This window comes from Rhinopithecus roxellana, chromosome 10 (genome assembly GCF_007565055.1).
Source record: "Rhinopithecus roxellana isolate Shanxi Qingling chromosome 10, ASM756505v1, whole genome shotgun sequence".
Taxonomy (NCBI): Eukaryota; Metazoa; Chordata; class Mammalia; order Primates; family Cercopithecidae; genus Rhinopithecus; species Rhinopithecus roxellana.
Window position 1 is genome coordinate 92,688,240 of NC_044558.1, and position 27,604 is coordinate 92,715,843.

The window sequence follows — 27,604 nt, forward strand, 5'->3', positions numbered from 1 at the left end:
AGCTGGGACTACAGGTGCAAGCCATCACACCTCGTTAATTTTAAAATTTTCTGTACCAACGAGGTCTTGCTATGTTGCTCAGGCTGGTCTCAAACTCCTTGCCTCAGTGATCCTCCCATCTCAGCCTCCCAAAGTGTTGGGATTACAGGAGTGAGCCACCATGCCTGGTCCTATAAAGGCCTTCTTGAGGGAAATGACTGATCAAGCAAAGGCAGTGTGTGTTGGGGGAGCAGATTGGGAGGATATGAGAAAAGTCTTAAGGGTGTTGAATTCAGGAACGGTATCTAGAGAGTTATGTGACTAGGGATTCCTGTGCCTAGTAGTGTATTGGGAAACTGGCTTTCAGAAACAAATGTAGCTTTTTCCAGTTTCCATACTGTAAATCCTACCCTAGTCAATTTCAAGTTCCCATGTGATATGGCTAAACATGGAGTTGGAAAGTTATGAGCGCAGTCGGCTCTCCAGTGCCGTTGGGAGCAGGCTCCAGGACACCCCACCATGCCCAGTCCTGATCCCTCTTCTGGGATGAGGAGCCCTCTCTCCTCCATGTCTGTGAGCCCTCCCTGGCCCCCGGGCCCAGCATCTCAGATCAAGCGAAGACTCAGCCTGTCCTGGACAGAGGGCCCATCGGGAAGGCCGGAGCCCTGACCTTGGAAGCTCTCTATCAGATTTCTCAGCCAGGATGAAAATCCTCAGATTTCCCCAGCTCAGAGATCTGAAACTGCCCTGGCCACTGAAGTGTGGGCCTTCATCCATGCCTGGAATCTGGGGCTGGACCTGCATTTCACCTGGGCAATGTCTCCAGGACCTAGCCTCAGAGCTAAGCCACCAAATGGGGCTCAGTATCAGGCACAGGACGTCCCACAATGGCCATGACATTTATTGAGTGCTTGCAGTATTCCAGGCTGTGCTAAACATCTGGCACTTATTTCTTTTCCAGCCTCATGCTCATTCTAGAGGTGGATGCCATCAGTATCCCCACTTTACAGATGAGGAAACTGAGGCACTGAGAGAGTAACTCACTTGCCCAAGAACACTTGGCTTGGAAGTGCAGGTGCCAGGGTTCAATCCCAGGTCAGCCTGATGCTAAACCTTCTTCTGGTAAACCCTGAACTCAGCATTTCTCCCCACTTAAGTCTTTATGAAGCACCTGCTGTGTATATCTCATGAGTGTTAGACTATGGAGGGAGATGGCAAGAGGATGGTTATGAATTTGCCTTTAAGGAGCTTGGGGTTGGGGTTTGGCCATTTCTTGAGCACCTACTATGTGCCAGGAATGATGCTAAGTGCCTTACTCTGCCCTCGAGATTAACTCTCCTAATAACCCTGGGAGAATCACGAGCCTGCCCTCGCCCTGCCTAGCTGGATGGTCCCCCGCAGGCCACATACTCTCTCTGGTCTGCCTTTCCCACTTTGGTTCCTTGACATGGACTGCCCTAGGCAATCTCCAACTCCCTGCTAGTTTCAAGTCAGAGCTTCTCAGAACAACAGGAAATGGCCGGGCCATGTGGAAAGTTTGGGGAGTGTGGCCAGCGCCCCAGGCAAATTGTGGGGTCACACTCCAGATATTGCACAGGTGACAGAGCTGGCTTGCTGGAGGCCCAGCTGGCACAGTCTATATCCTTGGTATTTCCCCCTGGGGAGCTGGGGAAGGGTGTTTGGGTATGTGACTTCCTGCTTAGCTCTGGAAGATGGGCCAAGATTGCTGCGTGGCAGTTTGGCTGGCATCCCATGGGGGCTGTAGGAACAGGCCCCTCAGGTTCCATCATCGGGAGGTTCCAACAGGGGTCCTGGGGATCTGGAGGCCTGTCTGAGGTCTTTGCAGGCTCACAGAAGAAAAAGGCTCAAACGGTAGTTTCCACTAAATGTATGTGGTGGGGGGTGGCGGGGGCGGGGGGCAGGATTCTTGTCTTAAAGCTGCAGTTACATAGCAAATACCGTAAGTACCATTCCCCTCACCACCTTAGGTGGTATCTTTTCTTTGGGGGAGGATTTGGGGTAACTGATAAAGATCACAGTGGGCCAGGCGCGGTGGCTCATGCCTGTAATCCCAGCACTTTGGGAGGCTGAGGTAGGTGGATTGCTTGAGATCATGAGTTCAAGACCAGCCTGGCCAACATGGTGATATAAAAATACAAGCTACAAAAATCTACTAATAATACAAAAATTAGCCGGGCATGGTGGTGGGTGCCTGTAGTCCCAGCTACTCAGGAGGCTGAAGCGGGGACTTGAACCCGGGAGGCGGAGGTTGCAGTGAGCCAGGATGGAGCCCCTGCCCTCCAGCTGGGCTAAAAATAAAAATTAAAAAAAAAATCACAATGGGAGGGGGTCTTTAACGACTCCTTTGGGCTATTATTGTTCTGGATCTAACCCTGGATGACCCCTCATGCCCTGCTGAGGATGTTGCAATACTTCTAAGCCTTGGAGCCTGTTCCGCTAGATCCATTTCCCAGACGGGGTTAACTGAGACCCCATCTCTGGTGGGTCAGAGACTCACCAGGCAGCCACCAGCTGGGGAAGGAATTCCAGGGCTCTGAGTTCCTCATCAGCCTGTCTGGGGTGCTGGGTGGGGAGTCAAGTAGGGAGACTGGGAAGCAGACCACTGGGCTGCTGGCAGAGCCGGGCAGGGCACTCCTGGTCCCGCCGGTCTGGGCGTCGGCTCCTGCACTCAATCTGCAGGGGCACTCCCACTGGTGCCTGGCCTTTCTAAGAGGTCTTGGGCAGGTCAACAATGAACTCACAGGGAGAAATAAGTGTGTGAACAGATCCATCCTGGGACAGGCCCTGCCTGTCATATATCATTTAAAATCAGAGAAATGTACAAACCTGGAGCCACTGGAGCAGAGAAAAAGGAAAGAAAATCTCTGCCTGGAGTGGAAGAGCATTCTGGAAGCCTTCCCAGGAGAGGTGACGCGTGGGCCACACCTCAAAAGACAACAATCAGAATATCAAACACTTTCTGGATGTGTATTAGGTACTTGTCATTGTCCTGAGACTTTTATCTTCATTAACTCATTTAACTCCTTCAAAATCCTGTGACTGAAATGCGATGTCATCCTCACTCAACAGATGAGAAAACCAAACCAAAGCACAGAGAGGTTGAATGGCTTACCCAAGTCCAGACAGCTACCAAATGGAGAGCCAGGATTCGAACCCGGGAAGACAAATCAATTACTGACTGTGAGCCCTCTGCCAAGTTATTTAACCCCTCTGAATCTCAGTTTCCTTATCTATAAGCTGCGGGTAATGGGGTAATAGTGCAGCAGTGTGTAGTGCACATCTGTGAAGGCAAAAATGAGCTAATTCCAGTAAAGCGCTTAGAACAGTGCCTGGCACCCATGAAGTGTTCAAACAACTGTAGATGACTTTTTATCATCGCTGTAGTGGTTACCTTCAAGCCTTCCCCTCCCCCATCCAGCCACGGCTTCCTCCTCCGCAGTGCCAGCCCGTGACGTTAGAGCAGAGTCTGGGTTCTGTGTTTAACTGGAAACTAGAACGAGATGGAAGGGGATGTTCGAGGCCCCTCCCTTGACTCTGAACATGCGACCCAGGGAACATGCGACCCTCTCTCGCGACGCCTCCCACCCACCGATAATACTTGCTCCTGTACCGGAGGCGCGGAGATTGGAGAGAGGAGGCTGGTGTCTGCATGGTAGGCAAGGAGGGGTGGGGGCGGAGAGTGTGAATATGTTGAATGAGGGACAGGCGGGGACACAGACCACGTCTTTTGAGCCCAATGCCAACTCACCAGGAGCCAGCGGCCACGCCCATCAGGACGGGGGCCCCTCCCCACCTGGTAGTGCACCCTGATCTCCGCCGCCCGTGCGCTCTGGCGCGCATGACTGGGGTGCCGGCAGAGGGCGCGCGAGGGGGGCCGGGGTCAGGCGGGGTACCCCATGGGAGGCGGGATTGGGGGGAGGTCCCTGGGCCGCCCCTCCCGCCCCCTGCCCGCCCAGCCCGCTTGCCTGGAGCTCCAGACGCCTAGGCAAGAGCCCGCTGCGCCCCCTGCGCGCTCCTCCTGCTTGCAGCAAGGCTCCTACCTGTAGAGTCCGGACGGGCGCTCCCTCCCCAGGCACCTCCACCTTCTCCTCCTTCGGAAGTCTCCCGTCCAGCTACCCAGGTCTTGGACAGGCGGCACCGGGACTCCAAGGCAGGGCGCCAGGCTTGAAACAGGTGACATGTAGACGTCCCCTGGTCCAACCTCGGAACCTGAGCGCCCTTCTGCCTGGAAAGTTTGTGGCTAGGCGCCATGGCCAAGAGCAGCTCCCTGAATGTTCGCGTGGTGGAGGGCCGCGCGCTGCCCGCCAAGGACGTGTGAGTACCTCTCGGGCGCTTGGGGGTGATGGGCGCGCAAGGCCTGGGGTGGGGCCGGGATCGCCCTTTCCGCGTGCCAGAGCGGATTGGCAGGAGGGCGAGGGGTTCTTGTCTAAGACTGGTATTGGGGCAGATCCGCTTTAAAGGGGCGAGAGGCCCCATGCCCATGGCTGTCCCGGTGGGATGGGGGCACCTAGACTTAGCAGATGTCCCGCCCCACCCCTGGGCAGGGGAGGGGATGTCTTTGTTCCAGGGATGTATTAAAGGGGGTCTTCCAGAGCTGAAGAGGGGATTAGAGGACCAGATTCTGTCAGATCTGGGAGGGACAAAGCCGGGGGGTCTCTTCCTTAGTCCAGTCATGTGTTGGAGGCGGCTTCTCCAGGCTGGAGTGGGGGCCTAGCAAGCGAACCCTGGGGAGGACCCTTGGAGGGCCTGGGATCAGATGAGCCCCAACATCCTGTGTGGATCTGGTGCTTAGGTTTGCAGAGTGTCACCAGGTGGCCCTCCAGTGTCCCTTTTACCCCAAGCCCTGAGCTCCCCAGTCTTGTGGCTCCCAGCCTCATGTGGGCCTTCCTGGGGAGCTGAACTGCTTGAAGAGCCAACTCCCCGCTGTGAGCCCCTGCCCAGCCAGATGCGATGGGATTGGGGGACCCTATGACTCCCTTCACTACCAAGTCCCAAGATATGCTTCCCCCGGGGCTGAGTCAGCAGCTGCTGAATCAGCAGAATGTGTGTGGGGGAGTCCCCCTCCTGCTTGGCCTAGCGCCCAGGAGGGGCTCTGAGGGCCTCAGCACCTGCGACAGGTGTGGGATCCTCTGGAGGACATGTGCTGTGTGACCTTGAACCTGCTTCTCTCTGGGCCTTGGTTTCCCATTTGGGCAATGAGAGCTCTGGACCGGAGTCCCCGTCTGGTTGCCTGGGGTCTCTCATCCAGCTGGGAGGGTAGAAGACCTGTTAGGAGTTCCCCTGTGGCCCAGGTGAGCAGGAGCATGTATTGGGAGCCTTCGCCTGTGTCGAGGTTCAGTCTTAGCTCTGTGCTGATTCCCCAAGCTGTGGGCTCCCAGAGAGGACTTTCCTGGCTGATTTTATGACACTCCCAACCCCCAAAACACTGCAGCTGTGTCAAGGGGGCAGCTGTTGAGAGCAAGTTTTGCCACCCTTCATCCTCATCGGCTACTCCAAATAAACACGCCCTGAATGAGAAGCAGAGTGTGTGCTGTGACAGTTCAGTGACTGGACAAGCCCCCCTCTTTCTGAGATGTCCCCTCAGAGCCCCTGGGAATGAGACAGCCTACACTGTTAGGGCATTGACGCCAGGCTGGGGGCCTAGAAGTTGCTAGGCGGTGAAAGGAGTCCTTTCCAGAAACAGGGTTCTCACTCACTGAGCTCTGGCCCCTCTACCAGTCCGGGTGAGAGGTCATGAGGGGGCGATGGGTGTCTCCCCTGCACCTGGACACTGGCTCATGGTAACCTGCTGCTTCTCTGGAGAAGGGACTTGAGTCATGCCTGGTTCCTGCAGCTCTTGACCACCCTTCCTGCCCCCAATTCCTGGGCCAGTGAGCTATGAAATAGGTCATGCCCTAGAGCAAGGGTAGGGAGGAGTCACTTAGCCCCAGCTGGGGATGGGGGGGGTCCAGCCGCTGTGCCTCAGTTTCCCCAGCTGTCAACACCCTTCTTCAAAGGGGCTCTTCCTGTAGGCTTCCTGTAGGCTTCGATGCCATGGGGGCTCTTAGGTGGGGTGTGTTTTTTCCCTCTTCTCCTAAGGCAAAGGGCCCAGACTCTGCCTAAAGCGTTGCCAGGTTTTGGGGGTGTCCATTCTGGCCTGGGAGGAGGCCTCTTCAGGTAATTTTAGAGTTTTTACTATTAAAAATAGTAGCAGTCAGTCACCAAGGGCTTAGTATGGACAGGCCCTGTGCTTAACACTTCATATAGTCCAATTGGCGTCTCTTATTTTACAAATGGGGAAACTGAGGAAGAGAGCGGCAAAGTCACTTGCCTAAGATCACCCAGCTGCGATTTGAACTCTGACTACTCCATGCCCAAACCAGACTGGGCAGGCGATGGCTGAGGGGCCTGCTTTCCCAAGCTTGAGCTGAGTCAGGGGCCGTGGGAGAGGCCACAGGTCTGCAGAGATCAGGGGTCTGGAAGCAGCCACCCCCTCTTGCCACCATTGCCCTCCCTGATAGGAGTCTGATAAGGCCCTCATGCGTCAGAGTCCTGCAGCTGACTAGTGCTGAGCTCGGCTCCCAGGAGGGCCTTGAGGTCAGGCTGGTTCTGCAGGACGGGGCGTGTCTCCCAGCCCTCTGCTAGTGGGATCCCAGCCCATCTGACTCCACATCTGTAGTTGGGGAAACTGAGGAATGGGAGCCTGCATAAAGGAAGCTTAGGGGTGGAGAACCCAGGGAGGGAAACTGAGACACAGGGCATTACCCAGCCACAGGTGTCTGAGGGTGAAGCCCAGATGGGGAAACTGAGGCTTATGGGGTTACCCAGTCCAATGGATTTGGGATGGAGCCAGAAGGGGAAATTGAGGCCTGGGGCACTCCACAGAAGGAGATTCAGAGGTGGGACCCACAGAAGTTCATGAAGACACTGACCATCACCTGTCTAAAGTGTTCAGGGATAGAAGCCAGGTAGGGAAATGGAGGCATTGGAGCGTCCAGCCAGAGGGGGATAAGGGAAGGAGTCTAGAGAGGGAAACTGAGGCACAGGGAAGGGCTTATCCAGCAAGATAGGTTCAGGTTGGAGCCAACTCTTAGCGCCAACATCCCTCTTTCCTGGGGCGTTTGTGGATCTATACAAACTGGACAGAAAGACGGTGGCAGAGATCAAGGGAGTGGTGCTGGGGCATCGAGGGAGAGGGCCATTTGGATGGGTAGATGGGGCATTTGTTTAAGAACGCGAGTGGGAGACCATAAAACTGGATTCCAGTCCTATCTCCACTATTACTCCCTGCCTCCAGAGAAAGCACTCCATAAACCCAGTCATTCAGAAATAGCTCTGGAGGGCCAATGCATGCTAGATGTGGGGGTGGAGGTGGGGAAGAGGGGGACACAGACTCTCCCCAGGAGTTCACAGTTTGGAAGTGGCAGGGAGGTGGGGAGACAGACACTAAACACATAGAGAAATAAGGGAGGTTGGGCGTGGTGGCTCACTCCTGTAATCCCAGCACTTTGGGAGGCCGAGGCGGGTGGATTACTGGAGGCCAGGAGGTGGAGTCCAGCCTGGCCAGCATGGTGAAACCCTGTCTGGACTAAAAATGCAAAAAATTAGCCAGGCATGGTGGTGTGCACCTGTAATCCCAGCTACTCGGGAGGCTGAGGCAGGAGAATCGCTTGAACTTGGGAGGCAGAGACTTCTGTGAACCAAAATCACGCCACCATACTCCAGCCTGGGTGACAGGGTAAGACTCTGTCTTAAAAAAAAAAAAAAGAAGAAGAAGAAAGAAGATGATTTTAGGTAGAGGTCATTTTAGACAGGACAGTGGTGGCCAGGGACAGCCTCTCGAGGAGGTGACTTTGGACTGAGACTTGAATGGCAGGAAGGAGCCAGCCATGGTAGTATCAGGGCTAAAGTGTCTTAGGCAAAGGGAACAGCAGGTGCAAAGGCCCTGAGGCTGGCCCGGGGCCTGATGAAAGACAAAGGAGGCCTGTGTGATGGGATGGAGGAGGAAGTGAGGGGCCTGTTAGACAGCTTGGGATTTGCAGGTGACTGTTATTATGAAGGGGGGATGGAGCTGGCCTGAATTGGCAGATGACTCATAGCTACTTAAGGGGCTGCAGCACATCTTAAGAGATTTTGAGGGTTGATTTTGAGGCCTGGGTTCCCTGGTCTTTGCCTGTAGGGAGGGTCCGCTGAGTCTGTCCCTGTAGAGGGCTGAGGAATGGGGAGTCCTCTCCCCAGGGAAGCTCCCAGTGAAATGAAAAGCTGAGGACACAGCATTAAAGCCCCTGCAGGGGAGAGCTGGGGGCCAGACCATGATCCAGCCCAGCATTTGAGTTCCTCCAGCCCCCTAAGAGGTATGTGTGTGAGCATCACACCTGATTTATAGAGCAGAGAAACTGAGGCCGAGAGGGAAGGGGACTTGCTGGGATGGCACAGCCAGAGGGTGGTGAAGCCAGGCATTCAAGATGCTCCCCCTGACATGCTCTGGGCCTCTGCATTGGGCTTTTCGGGGCCAGGACTCTGAATCTGCTGGCCTCAGGCCTCCCGATTCTATTTCTATGGGTGGAAGCCCAGAGCGCACAGATGTGGTGGCCTGGGCAGCTGTGACATCTTCTGCTGGTCTCCTGAGGTTCTACTTCTGAGCTGGACTTGCTGTATGACCCTGGGCAAGTCCCCTTCTCTGTGCATCCATCTCCCCTGCCTGTGTCATGACTGGGACCCTCCACCCATGGCTGCCCTGTCAACCTGCTTCCTCCCTGAACCCCCTCCTTCTGCAGGTCTGGGAGCAGCGACCCCTACTGCCTAGTGAAAGTGGACGACGAGGTGGTGGCCAGGTGAGGGGTGGCGACACCAGGCCTGGGGGGAGAGGAGGAAGGCAGGGGTCTCTTTCTAGACCTGGGGAATCTGGGACCAAGAATTCACATTTAAAGGGGTGCTTACCCTGAGGGGGACTCGCAGGCCTGAAGGTGGGTGATTTGTGCACAGCTGGGACTGCCAGCTCCTCTTCCCTACCAGCCCTGCCTTCACCCTCTGGACCTGATGCTGTCCCTGCTGGCTCCCTGGGGCTGACTCAGCGCTGCCAGCCTGTGCCTCCTACAGTGGCCTCCCTGGGGGCGGGCAACTCACGCTTGACTGGACTGGCTGGTTCCGGGCCTGCCGGGTGCTGCGGGCACTGGGGATGTCTGTGTGCATGGGCGCGTGCATGTGTGTCTGTGTGTGCACCTGCCCAGCTGGGCCTGCTTGTGAGTTGCAAGGGTGGGGGATGTTTCGGGGCTAGTGTGAGCGCCTGTAACCATGTGCATATGTCCTCATGGGTGTGCAGGGCACAGGCTCATGTGTGTGTACCAGTGTAGTGTATGTGTACATGCACGTGCACATGGCTGCCCTGCACACGCATGTGAACACCAATGCCCGCCGATTTGGTCACACAGGCACTGGTGTGGACACATGTGAGGGTGTGAGGATGTTTGGGGTGTCTGTGAGTCTTGCAGGGGGACATCAGGTTGGGTCTTGCTTGGCTCCCACCCCCGCAGGCCGAGGGAGAGCTCTCAGGGGCCTGACGGGGGTGGGTGGGCTGGTGGGTGGCTGAGGCCTTGGTTCCTATGGAGACGGCAGGATTCAGGATGCTCCTATTCAGGTCCAGATGGGCTCAGAGCTGGGGGTGGGGAGCCTGCCTGGGGGAGGGGCCAGCTGCAGCTCCCCCTCAACTGACTTCCCTCCACCGTCCTCCCTGTGCTCATGCTGGCCCCTTGATACAGTCCCTGGCACCACCCCAACCCCATAGATTGATTTTCTGTGTGACCCCAGGCTGCTGTCTCTCCCTCTCTGGGCTGTAAGAAGCCTTTCAGCTCAGGAGCTGGGGAATGTTCAGAAGACCTTTGACTGGGAAAAGGTCAGGTTGGGGGAAAGAGGGTATTTGGGAGGAAGCACTGGGGGTCCATCTGAGGTTGGTGCCACTGGGCTGGAGGAAGAAAGCAGTGTGTGTGTGTGTGTGTGTGTGTGTGTGCGCGTGTGCACATATGTGCACTATTTCTTAGGGCACAGTGTGGTGAAAGGAGGGAGGAAGGGAGCAACAGGTATGAGAACCAAACTTTGCATCCACAAATGTGGCTGTGTCTTTACTGGGCAAAGCAGAATCTTTGTTCTCTGCTGGGTAAAGGGAAAAACTCCTGCAGGGGTGTCAGGGCAGAGATGCTGTGCGTGTGCACCTGTTTCTGGGCTTGTCTTGGTCCCCATTCCTCCTGTGCCTCCCTCCTGCTCACTGTGTACTTCAAAGCCCTGAGTGCTCCATCCCCTGCTCACCTCCTGTCTCCTGGCCCCTCTCCCTCCCCCATTCCCACCAGTCACCTTCCTATTCAGCTCACCAAACTTATTGCTGCCACAGGGCCTTTGCCCATGCTGTTCCAGCCTTCTGGAATACTTGTCCTTGTCCTCGTTATCTCTCCCCACGCTGCCTGACTAGCTCCTACAGGAAGTCTTCCCTGATTCCCTCTGACCCTACCCTCAAGACCCAACCAGGGGCCATCGAGCTAACTCCAATCCCAGAACTTCTTCCACCATGTCCTAATTGCTGGGAGACAGCGCCTGCTTGTGGAAGGGGGATCTGTGGGGTAAACCCTCACACCTCTTCCTCTGATCCCTGGAACTCAGCACAGGCTGGGCCCATAGTCCAAGTGAATGTTTGTGGAGTAATGAATGAACAAATGAAGGAATGGAATTGTGTGTGTGTGTGTCGGTGACTGTGTTTGTATGACTCTGTGTGTGTGTGTGTGTCTATGTGTATCTGCTTTATATCATTGTAAGCCTGTGAGTGTGTGTCTCTGGATCTCCGAGTGTGTCTCTGTGTTCCTGACATATGTCTATTTTCATGACTGTGTCTGTTTTCTGTGTGTCTATCTGCATGTGCCTCGTGTCTGTATTTCCAAACACAAAGGCACATATTTTTAGGACTTTCTGAGGGTGCATATGTGTATCTGCTTATGTGTAAATGTGTCTCTGTCTCTGGCCTCCTTGATGTATCTGTGAGCGACTCTGTCTCAGTGTGAATCGGTGTGTGTATATCTGCACATATGTTTCTGCGGGTCGCTGTGCGTGTCTGTTGGTCTCTGTGTATCTGGGACCTTAGTTGTGTATTGGGGCCCTGTGTGTGTGTGTGTGTGTGTGTGTAGGATCATGCGTGTGTTTTGTGTATGTGCCTCTGTGTGTGTGTGTTGAGATCTCTGGTGTATGTCTGATACTCTGGGTATGTGAGTGTTGGGGGGTGTGTGTGTGTCTATGCCTGGATTCGTACATGCTCCAGTGTCCCTGGGTGAGTACATATCTAGGATCTTGGAGTGGCTGTCCTTGGGTGTGTGTGCGTGTCTGGGCCCCTAGCCGGGTTCGTGTGGGGGTCTCTGAGTGTGTGTGTTTGTCTGGATTTCCGTGTGTGTGTGTGTGTGTGTGTGTGTGTCTGGGTCTCCAGGTGTCTGCCTCCTGTGTGGCCCAAGGACCCCCAGCCCCCTGCACCTCCTTTCGCAGGACAGCAACTGTCTGGAGGAGCCTGGGCCCCTTCTGGGGGGAGGAGTACACTGTGCACCTGCCTCTGGATTTCCACCAGCTGGCCTTCTACGTGCTGGACGAGGACACCGTCGGGTGTGTGGCTGGGGAAACTGGAATGTGTGGGTTGGGGATCCAAGCCTGGGCACCTGAGGGGAGAGGGGATGTGGGTCCACACCCCTGAGGGTGTGCCCTCCCACCCAGACCTTGACACCTGCCCCCACTTCTCTCTGGGTGGGGCAAAGGGACCCCTGACTCGGACCCTCACGTGCCCACCTTCCTGCAGGCACGATGACATCATCGGCAAGATCTCGCTGAGCAGGGAGGCGATTACAGCTGACCCCAGAGGTGGGCGAGGGACACGGGCAGAGGGAGGAGGGGGCCATGCCCAGGCTGGGCATTTGCAGGGGCATAGCACGTGGCACAGGGAAGCACAGAGCCCTTAGTGGAAACTTATTTCTCTTATTGCTTTTGTCTTTATTTTTTGTTTGTTTTTAATTGTTGTTGTTAGAGACAAGGTCTTGCTCTGTCACCCAGGCTGGAGTGCAGTGGTGCTATCTCACTGCAATGGTGCCTATGCTCACTGCAATCAGTGGTGCTATGCTCACTGCAATCTTGAACCTCTGGGCTCAAGCGATCCGCCCATCTCAGCCTCCTGAGTAGCTGGGATTACAGGTGCACACCACCACACCCAGCTAATTTTTTCAGAAATATCTTGTAGACACGGAGTCTTGCTATGTTGCCCAAGTTGGTCTTGAACACCTGGGTTCAAGCAATCCTCCCACCTTGGCCTCCCAAAGTGTTGGGAGTACAAGTGTGAGCCACTATGCCCAGGCTTGTCTTTAGTTTTTGAGCAGTTAATTTGTTTGCCTAGTTCAATATTCAGATTTTACAATAAGCATCCCAGCTACTCTGTTCCCTTCCTGACATTGTCAGCTTCTTGTGTGTCCTTCTAGAAATACTTTAAACACATATAAGCAAGTAACAGTCGTAATAGCAGGCTGGGCATAGTGTGTCACACCTGTAATCCCAGTACCTTGGGAAGCAGAGGCAGAGGCAGGAGGATCGCTTGAGCCCAGGGGTCCGAGAGCATCCTGGACAACATAGGGAGACGCCCTCGCTACTAAATATAATTTAAAAATAGTAATAGCAGCAAACATTTATATACTGTATATATAAATATAAACATACAACATATGTTTATATGTAATAAATACATATGTATAAATATTATTCTTAACACTAAGTTCTTTACATGTATGGACTCAGTGAGGTAGGTTCATCATAACCCTGAGAGGTAGGTGCTCTAATTATTAACACCCACTTTATAGGTGAATAAACTGAGGCACGGAGGGTTAAATGATTTGCTCAAGATTACATTATTAAGTCAGACAGCCAGGATTTGAACCAAAGTTGCCTAGTTCCAGAGTCTGTGCTTTTTTTTGTGAGACAGTGTCTCATTCTGTCACTCAGGCTGTTGTGAAGTGGTGCAATCTTGGCTCACTGTAGCCTCAACCTCCTGGCCTCAAGTGATTCTCCCACCTCAACCTCCCAAGTAGCTGGGACTACAGGTGTGCACCACTACGTCTGGCTAATTTTTGTATTTTTTGTAGAGGCAGGGTTTCACCATGTGAAACCAGGCTGGTCTTGAACTCTTGGCGTCAAGTGATCCGCCTGCCTCGGCCTCCCAAAGTGCTGGGATAACAGGTGTGAGCCACTGTACCCAGCTGAGTCTGTGCTTTTAATACTGCATTTTTCTGGCTGGGTGTGGTGGCTCACGCCTGTAATCCTAGCACTTAGGGAGGCCAAGGTGGGCGGATCACGAGGTCAGGAAATCGAGACCATCCTGGATAACAAGGTGAAACTCTGTCTCTACTAAAAATACAAAAAATTAGCTGGGTGTGGTGGCGGGTGCCTGTAATCCCAGCTATTAGGGAGGCTGAGGCAGGAGAATGGCGTGAACACAGGAGGCGGAGCTTGCAGTGAGCCAAGATCACGCCACTGCAGTCCAGCCTGGGCAACAGAGCAAGACGCCGTCTCAAAAAAAAAAAAAAATAAAAGCCGCATTTTTCTGTGCTTATACAAATTGCAGCCTTTTACACTCTACTCTGTATCTTGCCTTTAAAAATTTTTAATTAATTAATTAATTAATTAATTTTTGAGATGGAGTCTTGCTCTGTCACCCAGGCTGGAGTGCAATGGCGTGATCTTGGCTCACTGTAACCTTCGCCTCCTGGGCTCAAGCAATTCTCCTGTCTGAGTCTCATGAGTAACTGGGATCATAGGGGTCTGCCACCACACCTGGCTAATTTTTGTATTTTTAGTAGAGATGGGGTTTCACCATGTTGGTCAGGCTGGTCTCGAACTCTTGACCTCGAGTGATCCACCCGCCTCAGCCTCCCAAAGTGTTGGGATTACAGGAATGAGCCACCCCACCTGGCCTGTACCTTGCCTTTTTACTTCACTAAGTATCTCTGAGATCTTTCGGTAACAGTGCTGTCAGAGTTTCCGCATTCTTCGTTTGGGATGGCATCATGATGCTCCATTGTGTGGCTTTACCATTATTTATTTGACTAGTTCCCTATTGATGGCATCTAGGGAGTTCATAGTCTTTCCCTGGTTCAAGCAATGCTACAATAACTAGCCTGTACAAATAAAATTTCACACATATGTAAGTTATATCCATCAGTCAGATAAATTCCTAGAGTTGAATTAAAGAGTACACACATTTGCATACTTGATAGTTGTTGTTATATCACCCTCCATGGAAGAGGTAACAATTCACTCACCCCACACTCTCGCAGTTATCAAACTTTTTGTGATCAATTAGTTGTAAATACTACCGCACGCAGACCAGCCAGTTATCAAACTTTTTGATCTTGTATCTGATCGGTGAAATATTGCCTCAGCAGCATACGTTCATTTTGCACTTCTCTCTCTCTCTCTCTCTTTTTTTTTTTTGAGACGGAGTCTTGCTCTGTCCCCTAGGCTGGAGTGCAGTGGCATGATCTCTGCTCACTGCAAGCTCTGCCTCCTGGGTTCACACCATTCTCCTGCCTCAGCCTCCTGAGTAGCTGGGACTACAGGTGTCCGCCACCACGCCCAGCTAATTTTTTGTATTTTTAGCAGAGACAGGGTTTCACCTTGTTAGCCAGGATGGTCTCGATCTCCTGACCTCATGATTCGGCCATCTCAGCCTCCCAAAGTGCTGGGATTACAGGCAGGAACCACTGAGCCCAGCCTCATTTTGCGCTTGTCCATGAGCTTTTTTTATATGCAGCTTTGAAGAATCACTTTATTTTCTCTTCCATTTATTGTCTACTCATACGTGAATTTCCCCCCCTCCCACTAGGTTGTTTGCCTTTTCTCATTGATTTGTAGGAGCTCTTTACATATTGGGGGAGTTAATTCTTTGTCATATTAGCTGCAATATTTTTTCTCCCTTTGTCTCTCATGTTTTGACTTTGCCTATAATTTTTTCATGTATAAAATTTCTTTTTCTATATTTAATATCATATTTACTTTTGGTTCTGAATTTTCTGTTAGAACTAAAAAGAACTTCCCAACTCTAAGATTAAGAGGAACATTTTAAAACATAATTCCTTCTAACATTAATGTATTACACACACATATATATGTGTTGTGTATGTGTGTGTGTATATATAGATATAGATATAGATACAGATATAGATATATATATATATATATATATATTTTTTTTTTTTTTGTAGAGACAAGGTCTCACTATGTTGGCCAGGCTGTTCTTGAACTCCTGGCCTCAAGCAATCCTCCTGCCTTGGCACCACAAGTGCCGGGATTATAGGTGTGAGCCACCATGTCTGGCCATTTATTGCATTAAACAAAAAACACATTTAAGTCTTTGATCTATTTGGAATTTACCTAGATATAAGGTATAGTAAGGATAAAACTTTATTACTTTTTGTCTACATGACTATTAATTGTCTCAATACCATTTATTGAATAATGCATTATTTCTCTCAGTGGGAATTAGTTGAAAACCTACTATGTGCTGATCATCATTATAATCCTATTTCATGAGGGTTTACTATATGCCAGGCATGGTGCTAAGCACTTTACATTTACTTCTCAACACGCCGGTGAAGTGTCCACCAAAATGATCTCCAATATACAGAGGCATGGAGAGGGGAGGTGACTTCCTCCTTCTAGAAGGTGCAGAAATCGGAGTCCAACCCAGGTTGTGTCTGCCTCCAAAATCTGTGCTCTTAATCGGCCCACTGAACTGTACCCAGTGTACCTCAAGCATCCTCCAGGCACGGTGGCTCACACCTGTAATCCCAGCACTTTGGGAGGCCGAGCCGGGTGGGTCACGAGGTCAGGAGTTCGAGACCACCGTGGCTAACACGGTGAAACCCCCATCTCTACTAAAAATACAAAAAATTAGCTGGGCATGGTGGCAGGCGCCTGCAGTCCCAGCTACTTGGGAGGCTGAGGCAGGAGAATGGTGTGAACCTGGGAGGCGGAGCTTGCAGTGAGCCAAGATCGTGCTACTGCACTCCAGCCTGGGTGACAGAGCGAGACTCCGTCTCAAAGATAAACAAACAAACAAACAAACATCCTCTCAGGGGAGCGAAATTATATGAGTGAAGTATGAGGCCTGGCTTCCAGGAACTTGTGGACTTGGATAGGAAAACAGAACACATTTCCACAGAACAGGCAGCAAGAAAAGAAGGAATGTGTCCATGTGTCTGCATGCATATGGGTGTTTTTTATTTATTTAAGCGGGACAGAAATGTGGAGGCAACAGTGGAGATAGAGAGATGTGAGATGGGACTTCTACTTTCAGCAGCTGGAGGGACTCAGTCCTCGAAAGTGCTTTCCTGCTACACAACAGTGAGATGCTGGATTAAATAGGATTCCTAATACATTGTTGGACTTGCGGTAACTTTTTTTTTTTGTTTTTTTTTTTGAGACAGAGTCTCGCTCTGTCACCCACGCTGGAGTACAGTGGCATGATCTCGGATCACTGCAACCTCTGCCTTCCAGGTTCAAGCGATTCTCCTGCCTCAGCTTCCGGAGTGCACCACCACGCCTGGCTAACTTTTTTTGTATTTTCGTAGAGACAGGGTTTTGCCGTATTGGCCAGGCTGGTCTCAAACTCCTGACGTCAGGTGATCAGCTCGCCTCAGCTTCCCAAAGTTCTGGGATTACAGGTGTGAGCTACCATGCCAGGCCAAACTTCTTTACAGAACAGGAAATCCCTCAGTATTTTTTCCATCTCAAATCATGAAGCTGGGTGGGATGGCTCACGTGTATAATCCCAGCACATTGGGAGGCTGAGGCTGGCAGATCGCTTGAGGTCAGGAGTTCGAGACCAGCCTGGCCAACATGGTGAAAACCCTGTCTACTGAAAATACAAAAATTAGACGAGCATGGTGGCAGGTGCCTGTAATCCTTGCTACTCGAGAGGCTGAGACACAAGAATAGCTTGAACCTGGGAGGCGGAGTTTGCAGTGAGCTGAGATCATGCCATTGCACTCCAGCCTGGGTGACAGAGTGAGACTCCATCTCAAACGAAAACAAAAACAAAAACAAAAACCATTAGCTAAAACCTAACAGGGAATGGTAAACAAAAAGCAAGGAAACCATGAAGGATTTCCCTGAAAGCAAAGGTCAATATCAATTCTACAGTCAACAAAGAGACTAAAACTTGGACTGGGGCAAGGTGGATGTTACTCAACATAAGAATTCTCCCTTAGGCTGAGACCCTCAAGGGGTTCCGGAATAACCAACTCCTGCTCCTCTCTAGGGATAAGCGTGTTCCTTAGGTTTCCCAGAGTAAGTTCAAACAAACACGACTTCACAATCAAAGATCAGCAAACACACAAGGAAATGAGACACCATGGGCAATAGTCAGCAGAAACAATAATCATCTGATTTAGACCCACAAAGACTTTAGATTCTGTAATCATAATATGCAGGATTTTTAAAAAGAATCAGATTTAAAGAAATAAAAGATGTAATCACGAGAAAGGTTGGCAACAACAGCAATAAATTACAAGTAATTACGCAGGCAGATTTTTTTTTTTTTTTTTTTTTTTTTTTTGAGACAGAGTCTTGCTCTGTCGCCCAGGCTGGAGTGCAGTGGCTGGATCTCAGCTCACTGCAAGCTCTGCCTCCTGGGTTTATGCCATTCTCCTGCCTCAGCCTCCCTAGTAGCTGGGACTACAGGTGCCCGCCACCTCGCCTGGCTAGTTTTTTGTATTTTTTAGTAGAGACGGGGTTTCACTATGTTAGCCAGGATGGTCTCGATCTCCTGACCTCGTGATCCGCCCGTCTCGGCCCCCCAAAGTGCTGGGATTACAGGCTTGAGCCACCACGCCCGGCCTGCAGGCAGATTTTAAAAAAAGAACCAAATAAAACTTTTAGAGGTAAGTGTAATTGTTGAAATAAAAAATGGAGTGGTTGAGTGAAACATCAGATTATTCATAGTTAAAGGGAGATTTAGTGAACTGGAAGAAAGGTCTAGAGAAATTATTCAGAATTTGTTTCAGAGGAAAAGGAGAAAAAGATAAAATAGAAGTTCAGAGACATGGAAAATAACTGTGGAGGTTTAACATTTATTTAATTGGAGTTCGAGAAGGATAGAATTTTAAAAATCAGAGACAGGCAAAAATTTTAACAAAAATTGGGAAGAGGAAATAATTTTTAAAAATCAATCATCTAGAATTTTGCAGAACTAAAGGAAGGATATGATTCCATAAATAGAAGAAGCACAATCTCTACTAAGCAGGATTTTAAAAAATCTGTATCTAGACACATTGTGATGAAACTGCAGTGCATCAGAGACATAGTCCTTAGAATTACAATAGATAGAAAAAGCTGGGCACGGTGGCTCCTGCCTGTAATCCCAGAACTTTGGGAGGCCAAGGCAGGCAGACAGCTTGAGTTCAAGAGTTTGAGACCAGCCTGGGCAACATGGCAAAACCTCACCTCTACAAAAAACACAAAAAATTAGCTGGCTGTGGTGATATACATCTGTAGTCCAAGTTACTGGGGAGGCTGAGGCAGGAGGATCACTTAAGCCTAGGAGGCTGAGGCTGTGTGCTGAGATTGTACCATGGCACTCCAGCCTGGTGATGGAAAGCTAGAAGTCAGTGGAACAATATCTTCAAAGTGTTGAGAGAAATACAGAGAGGGAGAAATGCCCAAGAATTTTTCGAGGGGAGAGTATGCTGGGATTACATGATGAAGTTCTTTCTATACCAGGGTGAAGTGTGTGATGGCACATGGCTACGAGCATTGGCCCTAGAACTAACTATACTGCCTGCATTTAAATTCTAGCTCTGCCGGCCGGGCGCGGTGGCTCAAGCCTGTAATCCCAGCACTTTGGGAGGCCGAGACGGGCGGATCACGAGGTCAGGAGATCGAGACCATCCTGGCTAACACGGTGAAACCCCATCTCTACTAAAAATACAAAAAACTAGCCGGGCGAGGTGGTGGGCACCTGTAGTCCCAGCTACTCGGGAGGCTGAGGTAGGAGAATAGCGTGAACCCGGGAGGCGGAGCTTGCAGTGAGCTGAGATCCGGCCACTGCACTCCAGCCCGGGTGACAGAGCAAGACTCCGTCTCAAAAAAAAAAAAAAAAAAAAAAAAATTCTAGCTCTGCCATTTACTAGCTGTGAGACCATGGACAAAACTCTTCCTCCCTGTGCCTCATTTTCCTCATCTGAAAATGGGGATAATTACAGCACCTCTATCAGAAGCCAGGGTCTTAACACATTTTTAAATTTTAATTGAGGCAGGGCATAGTGGCTCATGCCTGTAATTCCAGCACTTTGGAAGGCCAAGGTGGGTGGATCGCTTGATCTCAGGAGTTTGAGACCAGCCTGGGCAATATAGTGAAACCCCATCTTTAAAAAACAACACAAAAATTATCCAGGCATGGTGGTGCATGCCTGAAGTCCCAGTTGGTCGGGAGGGTGAGGCAGGAAAATCGCTTCAGCCCAGGAGGCAGAGGTTGCAGTGAGCCAAGATTGTGCCACTGCACTCCAGCCTGGGCAACAGAACCAGACTCTGTCTCTAATGATAATGATAATAATAATAATAATAATAATAATAATAAAAATAACGTTAATTGAATTTTTAAGTTAACACAATGCCCAGTACATGGTAGGCGCTTCATAAACGTTAGTTAGTGCCTGTGCCTTCCAGGGATTGACAGCTGGATTAACTTGAGCCGAGTGGACCCAGATGCAGAAGTGCAGGGTGAGATCCGCCTGTCAGTGCAGATGCTGGAGGATGGGCGGGGCCGCTGCCTTCGCTGCCATGTGCTTCAGGCCAGGTATGCTCAAGGTGGAGGTGGTATGGAGGGTGGTCTGAGAATGAGCAGGAGTCCCTTGGGTCTCCCCTGCTGCCTGGCGTTTGGGGCCTCCTCACTCCTGGCACACTTCTGGGCTGACAGTCAGGTTCCCTGTGTGGACAAACAGTCCAAGCTCACTGGGTTGTAAGTTCCTGGGGGCAAAAAAAAAAAAAAAAAAATGTGCAGCAACAGACCAGACACTCAGGATGACAGGTGACAGGTGAGTGTGGAGGTGTAGTCATTAAATTGTAACTGACAAATACCCAATTCATACTGGCTTAAGCAAAAGAGCTACATTATTGGCTTATATGACTGACATGTAGCTTCAAGCATGGCTGGGTCCAGGTGTTCAAACGATGCCATTAGGAATCTGTCTTTTAGCTCTGCTGGTCTCTGAGTTAGCTTCATTCTTAGGCAACCTCTCCCCAGGTGAGAGGTGGCCCTAGCAGCTCCAGTCTGGCGCCCTGCCAGCTTAGCCACTCCAACAGAAAAAAAACTTCTATTTCCTACCATTTCCAACCAGTGTCCTGGGATGAATTTTTACTGGCTCAGGCTGGGGCGCATGCCTGTCTCTGAACCAATTACATTGAATAATGGGTCAGGTCTGACTGACAAGCCCATTACTGGAGCGGAGGGAGGAATTGGCCCCCACTAAGTCATGTGAGAGGGAGTAGTAAGAAGGAGATAGGTCCTGTCCCAAAGAAAAGTCAGACGCAAGATGGACGCAAGACCAGGAAAACCCACAGGTGGCCCTCTAGGTGCACCAGCTCATGGGACACCCATTTTCCCTCTTGCCTACTTGTCATGGCCATCTCCTTCTCCCTTCCTCAGCTCTCTGTCATTTTGCTCCCTCAAATATCTCCACCCTTCCCCCACTCCTCTCTCATCCTGTTTTTCTGCCTTTTTTTTTTTTTCACCTTCCCAGCTCTCACTTTTAGGCAAATCCCTGCCCAGATCGGAGAGGACCTCCAATTTCTAGCTTGCTGTGTGACCATAAAGCCGTTCCTTGCCCTCTCTGAGCCTCTTCCACCACCTCCAGATTTTTGCTTCCAACTTTGGCCCCAGCTGGGGCTCCCTAGAGTCTCTTTGAGGGAGAACCAGGGAGGCAGGTGACAGGCTGAGGGACTCAGCAGTGGGCAGAGGCTCACTTGTGCCCATAGCCCCTTCCCCAGCCACAAGGCTGTGCAGGATCCTTGCAGGCATGAAAGGGACTGATTGCTGTCGCTTAGCAACCGGGCCAGCTCCTAGGAAACCAAAGAAGGCTTTGGATGCTGAGCAGGGGTGGGAAGGGATCAGGAGGAAGAAGGAAGCAGCCCCTGGTGTGGGGGTGGGGTGGTGGTGTGTTCCTGGGTTTGGGGAACGTCAAGAAGGAGGGATGGAGAAGCTGCCTGGAGTAAGACTTTTGGGTTGTCATGGCAACCAACGGCAAGGAGGTCCTAGACAAGGTGTGGGCATGGGTGTTTGTTGAATGAATAAATGAACCGATCATCTACCACCTGCCAGGTGCTATGCTAGGCCCTTTACACACATCATCCCATCTAACTCTTGACTCTATGAGGTTGCTCTGTTATTACTCCCATTTTCCAGGTGAGGAAATGAAGACTTAGAGAGGGGAAGTGACTTTCCCTAGTGTCTCCTAGCCAATGAGCACAGAGCAAGGCTTTGAACCTTTGCATCAACTTTCCCATCTGGGGCCTCCAGAGAATCTGAGGCTCTCTTCACCTTCCCCGCTGCACTTCTACTTGCTGGGCTTTGTGATGTAGGATATGACCTTTTGGTGCCTCAGTTTCCTCATCTGAAAAATAGGGATATACAAGTGCCTCCTCATAGGGTGGTGACAGGAAGATACTGGGTCTGGACGGGCATGGTTAGGGGTGTCCCCAGCTGGACCGACCCCTACAATGGAACAGTTAATTGCCTTGGAAACCAGCAACATTGGAATGATATACTCTTAACAGCCTTTCCAAGGCCCAACTCGGGTGCCGTGTTCCCTCACTCCTTTCCCCATCTGTTCCCAGGGACCTGGCTCCCAGAGACATCTCTGGCACATCTGACCCATTTGCACGTGTGTTTTGGGGCAGCCAGAGCTTGGAGACCTCAGTGAGTGATGGGGAATGAAACCAGGAAGGAGTGGGGCATTTGGTGGTGGGGCAGGGGTCCCCATCAGCTCCCCCACTCACAGACCACTTCCCTCGCCCACAGACCATCAAGAAGACTCGCTTCCCACACTGGGATGAAGTGCTGGAGCTGCGGGAGATGCCAGGTGCCCCGTCCCCACTGCGAGTGGAGCTCTGGGACTGGGACATGGTGGGCAAGAATGACTTCTTGGGCATGGTGAGCCTTACTCCCTGCAACACCCTTCATGGCTCCCCAGTGCCTCCAAGGGGGAAGGGAGATGGGCTGAGCCTCCTGGCTCTCAGAAGGGTGGATGTGCAGCTGCCTCATCAGGTTCTCCTGGTTAGGCAGGAGTGATGCAGTTACATTGCTCTGTTTTACAGGTGAGGAAACCAAGGCTGTCAAAGGTATAGGAACCTACCCAAGATCACAGGGTGGGACCAAATTCTCATTCTGGGATGAGAGCATGACAGATGACTGTGTGCTGGCCCTGTGCGGAGTGTACCTCCCACAGAGCCTCATTACTTAACCTTCATGGCCACCCTATGAGGCTGGGACTGTTGCTATCCCCATTTTACAGATGGGGACATTGAGGCTCAGAGAGGCTAAGTGGCCTTTTCAAGGTCATATGGCTAAGAAAGGGCAGAGCAAGGATTTGAGTTCAGATCTTTTTGACTCCAGACCTACGCCCTTAACTCCTACTCCTAGAAGTCCTGGGCTCAGGTTCTTTCTCTTGGTTTCCCTGTCTTTGGAAAGAGCCTGGCAGCTCCTCAAATAGTTAAAGATAGAGTTACTCTATGACCTAGCAATTCCAATCTTAGGTACGTACCCCAAAGAAATGAAAACTTATGTTCACTAACATTACTGTTCATAGCAGCATTAGTCATAACAGCCCAAAATGGAAAAAACTCAAGTGTCCATTATAGATGAACAAAATGTGGTCTATCGATACAATGGAATATTATTCAGTCATAAAAAGGAATGAAGTACAGTAAGTCCTCATTTAATGTCATCCATAGGTTTTTTTTTGTGTTTTTTTTTTTTTTTTTTTTTGAGACGGAGTCTTGCTCTATTGCCCAGGCTGGAGTGCAGTGGCGTGGTCTCAGCTCACTGCAACCTCCGCCTCCCGGGTTCACGCCATTCTCCTGCCTCAGCCTCCCAAATAGCTGGGACTATAGGTGCCCGCCACCATGCCTGGCTAATTTTTTGTATTTTTAGTAGAGACGGGGTTTCACCATATTAGCCAGGATGGTCTCGATCTCCTGACCTCGTGATCCGCCCACCTCGGCCTCCCAAAGTGCTGGGATTACAGGCGTGAGCCACCATGCCCGGTCCATAGGTTCTTGGAAACTACAGCCTTAAGCAAAATGACATACTGTATGCTGTAGGAACTTAACTCTTATTTATTTATTTATTTACTTATTTATTTATTTATTTAGAAGGAATCTCCCTCTATTGCCCAGGATGGAGTGCAGTGGCATGAACTCAGCTCACTGCAACCTCCACCTCCTGGGTCCAAGCAATTATTTTGCCTCAGCCTCCCAAGTAGCTGGGATTGCAGGTGCACACCACCACATCTGAGTAATTTTTGTATTTTTAATGGAGACGGGGTTTTCCCATGTTGGTCAGGCTGGTCTTGAACTCCTGACCTTAAGTGATCTGCCCACCTCATCCTCCCAAAGTGCTGGGATTACAGGCATGAGCCACCCACCCAGCCTTAATTCTTGTTTATAGTAATTAGCTCATGGTACATTTGATTTCCTTATATGTTATGAGTCAGGACTTACCGTACTGGCACATGGATGAACCATTACACTAAGTGGAAAAAGCCAGCCCCCGCAAAACACATATGATTCCATTTATATGAAATATCTAGAATAGGCAAATCTACAGACACAGAAAGTAGATTAGTGGTTGCCAGGGGCTGGGGGGGCACGAAGTGACTGGTAATGAGTACGGGCTCTTTAGGGCTCATAGACAATGTTCTGGAATCAGCAGCACGACTAATTGCGGTAACTCTGTAAATATACTAAAAATCATTGAATTGTACACTTTTAAAAGGTGAATTGTTTGGGATGTGAATTACATCTCTATAAAGTGATTTAAAAAGAGAGAGAGGGTGGGGTTTGAGTGCCTCCAGGGCTGTCCTTATGCCTTTTGATAGATGAAATTTATGTGCCTAAACAGAGCTGAAAATACACTCAGTCCAGACATGCTATCTCTAGCAGCTGTGTGACCTTGGGCAAATCACTCCATGTCTCTGAGCCTCAGTTTCCTCAACTGTAAATTAAGTGTCCCTGGGAGGCCCTTGGAAGCCCTCAGTGTCCTGGCAGGAGCTAATAATTTGGGACTTGTAGGATAGAAGGAGGGGGCCCCTGGCAGGCCATTCTGCTTCTCTGTGGGTGGGCAGTCTGTTCTTCCAGGGCTAGGTGAGACCTGAGCCGGGCAGGGCAGGCCATGACCTGGCTGAGGGTCTGTGTGTCTCTCCCAAAAGGTGGAGTTCTCTCCGAAGACCCTCCAGCAGAAGCCACCCAATGGCTGGTTCCGCCTCCTGCCCTTTCCCCGAGCCGAGGAGGATTCTGGGTAAATGTGGGTGCAGAGGGAGGCGGCCAGGCTGGAGCCATATTGGGCAGCATCCATAGCTTGTGGGCAGAGCCCATGCCAGCCCATGCATTATCGCTATGCCACTTCATTCATGCATTCATCCATTTAACAACTGTCTATGGAATGTCTCTCAAGGTGTTTACATAAGTCCACAGGAGTTCACTTTACATCCATTCACCTGTTCATGTGCAAACACGTTGGCTCGCACTTGATATATATTCAGAACTTTGGGTCCTTCCACACCTGTCCATACCGTTCATTCTTGAACACACTTATTTATACCATCTCCACTTGCCTGTCCCATCTATACCCATCAATATCAGTTCACACCTGTTTATACTGGCCTCACCTATTCACACCTGTCCACGCTTGTTCACACTGTTGACACTCATCTTCACTTGTCCACACATCCTTTACATATTTGTGCACACCGGCCACATCTATCCACTCTGGCCACACCTGTTTACGTTGTTTGTATACATTCCTATTTATGCCTGTTCACACCTGCCTACCCCTGTTCACACCTGTCCACACTTGTCTATACCTGCCTACACCTGTCTTGTTTTGCAAACTCCCGCCCTCCTCCCATATGTTCCCATTGGCCTCTCTTGGCTCTCCACATCTGCCCATGCGCTCTCCCATAAGAGCATCTATCATTTTCTTTTCTTTCTTTCTTTTTTATTTATTTTTTATTTTTTTATTTTTTATTTTTACTTTTTTTGAGACGGAGTCTCACTCTGTCGCCCAGGCTGGAGTGCAGTGGCCGGATCTCAGCTCACTGCAAGCTCCGCCTCCCGGGTTCACGCCATTCTCCTGCCTCAGCCTCCCGAGTAGCTGGGACTATAGGCGCCTGCCACCACACCCGGCTAATTTTTTGTATTTTTAGTAGAGACAGGGTTTCACCATGTTAGCCAGGATGGTCTCGATCTCCTGACCTCGTGATCCACCCTACTCGGCCTCCCAAAGTGCTGGGATTACAGGCGTAAGCCACTGTGCCCGGCCTCTTTTTTATTTTTTTAGACAGAGTATCGCTCTGTCATGCAGGCTGGTGGAGTGCAGCGGCACGATCTCAACCTTTGCCTGCCAGGTTCAAGCGATTCTCCTGCCTCAGCCTCCTGAGTAGCTGGGACTACAGGCGTGTGTCACCACACCTGGCTAATTTTTGTATTTTTGGTAGAGATGGGGTTTCACCATGTTGGAGAGTCTGGTCACAAACTCCTGACCTCAAGTGATCTGCCCACCTCAGCCTCCCAAAATGTTGGGATTACAGGCGTGAGCCATCACATTCGGCCAGATCTTTCATTTTCTTGTGATCTGATCCTGGACAGGGGAAACCTGGGTGCCCTGCGAGTGAAGGTACGCCTGATCGAGGACTGCGTCCTGCCCTCCCAGTGCTACCAGCCTCTCGTGGAGCTGCTCATGGAGTCTGTGCTGGGGCCAGCAGAGGTGGGTGTGTAGCAATGCAATGCTACCAGGAGAGTGCCGGGGGTCTGGATCCTGGCCTCCCCCTGCCTCACAGAGCCCTATCTAGGCTCATCTGCTTTAGGGTCTCAGGGGCCAAGGTCACTTTTGTCTCCCGCCCCCACCCAGGAGGACACTGCTAGCCCCCTGGCCTTGCTGGAAGAGCTGACCTTGGGGGACTGCCGCCAGGACCTTGCCACCAAGCTGGTGAAACTCTTTCTTGGCTGGGGACTGGCTGGACGCTTTCTGGACTATCTTACCCAGCGTGAGGTGGCTCGGACCAGTGAGTTGCCTGCACAACCCCTGACATCACCGCCCTCAATGGTGGGCTTGCAGGAGGGTCCCTGGGGGAGAAAAGGGGAGGCATCAGGCAGAGGGAAAGGGCTCCTTTTTCTGTGGGTCCCTGTGCTGTGCACCCCAGACAGTTGGGAGCCCAATTGCGGCTCAGGCCCTGGTTTTGCTACTTGTGAGCTGTGTGACCTCAGGCAGTTCACTTAACCATTCTGGGCCTCTGTACTGTGAATGGGGTTGACGTTTTGGGTCTTCCTGATTCTTGGGGCTGGAAGAATCATGACCCCCACCTTGGGTGAGTGGGGTGAGCTAGGTCTAGCTCCCTAAATCCCAGCAAACACTTCCTCCTGTCCTCCCAGTGGACCCCAACACCCTCTTCCGTTCTAACTCCCTGGCATCCAAGTCGATGGAACAGTTTATGAAGGTGAGTAGGTGAAGGCCTGGGGGACCGGGCGCAGCTTCCTTGGGAACCTCCTTCCCAGTGCCTTCCCTGGCTCCCTCACTTGGCTGGCTTCAGAGGCTGAGTAGCCGAGCTGCAGTGCTGGTGGCTGGTGCCCGGCCTCGCCCTGAGTTGCACCCGGGTGTGTCCCCCACCCCAGCCCTGGCCTCTCTCTGAACCTCTTCCTGCATGGTCCCCCCTGCGCCCAGCTCATGGGCATGCCCTGGCCTCGCCCTCAGCCCCACCCCGTGTGGTGCCCCCTGCCCCCAGCTCGTGGGCATGCCCTACCTGCACGAGGTCCTGAAGCCTGTGATTAGCCGCGTCTTTGAGGAGAAGAAGTACATGGAGCTGGATCCCTGCAAGATGGACCTGGGCCGCAGCCGGTGAGCAAAGCCCGAGGACTCTGACCCTCCAACGGCCCCCTTTGGCTACCTGGAGCCTTGTCTGGGGGCTGGGTTCTTGCTGACTGCCACTCACCCGGGGGCTACGACTGCTCAGGAGCTCGGTGGCTGAGCTCAAAGCCTTACACACACATCCTTAGGTCTTCAGGCTGTGTAGTATAGGGGTTATGGTCAGGACTCTGATGCTAAGCTCCCTAGGTTCAAATGTTAGCTCTGCCACTATTGGTGGACAAAGTTGCCAAAACTTCTGTTCCTTAGTGGTTAAGTTGTTTTCTTGTTTGTTTTTTTGTTTTGTTTTTTTTTTTCAAGACAGGGTTTTACTCTGTCACCCAGGCTGGGGTGCAGTGATGTGACCACGGCTTACTGCAATGTCAACTTCCCGGGCTCAGGTAATTCTTCCACCTCAGCCTCCGGAGTAGCTGGGACTATAGGAACACA

At 51.2% G+C, this 27,604-nt stretch overlaps 1 protein-coding gene across 3 annotated transcripts in view; it reads left to right on the forward strand.

Annotated features, from left to right (window-relative positions):
- Positions 1–3,961: 3,961 nt before the first annotated feature.
- Positions 3,962–27,604, forward strand: part of RASAL1 (RAS protein activator like 1) — a 38,580-nt gene continuing 14,937 nt past the window's right edge. For 2 of the 3 annotated variants that reach the window (XM_030939282.1, XM_030939283.1), the window contains exons 1-10: positions 9,649–11,610; positions 11,801–11,862; positions 19,708–19,837; positions 21,874–21,955; positions 22,058–22,189; positions 24,465–24,553; positions 25,903–26,020; positions 26,165–26,318; positions 26,686–26,750; positions 27,036–27,148. In XM_030939282.1, coding sequence (XP_030795142.1) covers positions 11,270–11,610; positions 11,801–11,862; positions 19,708–19,837; positions 21,874–21,955; positions 22,058–22,189; positions 24,465–24,553; positions 25,903–26,020; positions 26,165–26,318; positions 26,686–26,750; positions 27,036–27,148 — 1,286 coding nt within the window. In that variant the 5' untranslated portion in view covers positions 9,649–11,269. Of the gene's footprint in view, positions 4,315–8,756; positions 8,814–9,648; positions 11,611–11,800; positions 11,863–19,707; positions 19,838–21,873; positions 21,956–22,057; positions 22,190–24,464; positions 24,554–25,902; positions 26,021–26,164; positions 26,319–26,685; positions 26,751–27,035; positions 27,149–27,604 lie in introns of those variants that run through there. The other variant, XM_010368757.2, reaches the window with a different exon arrangement.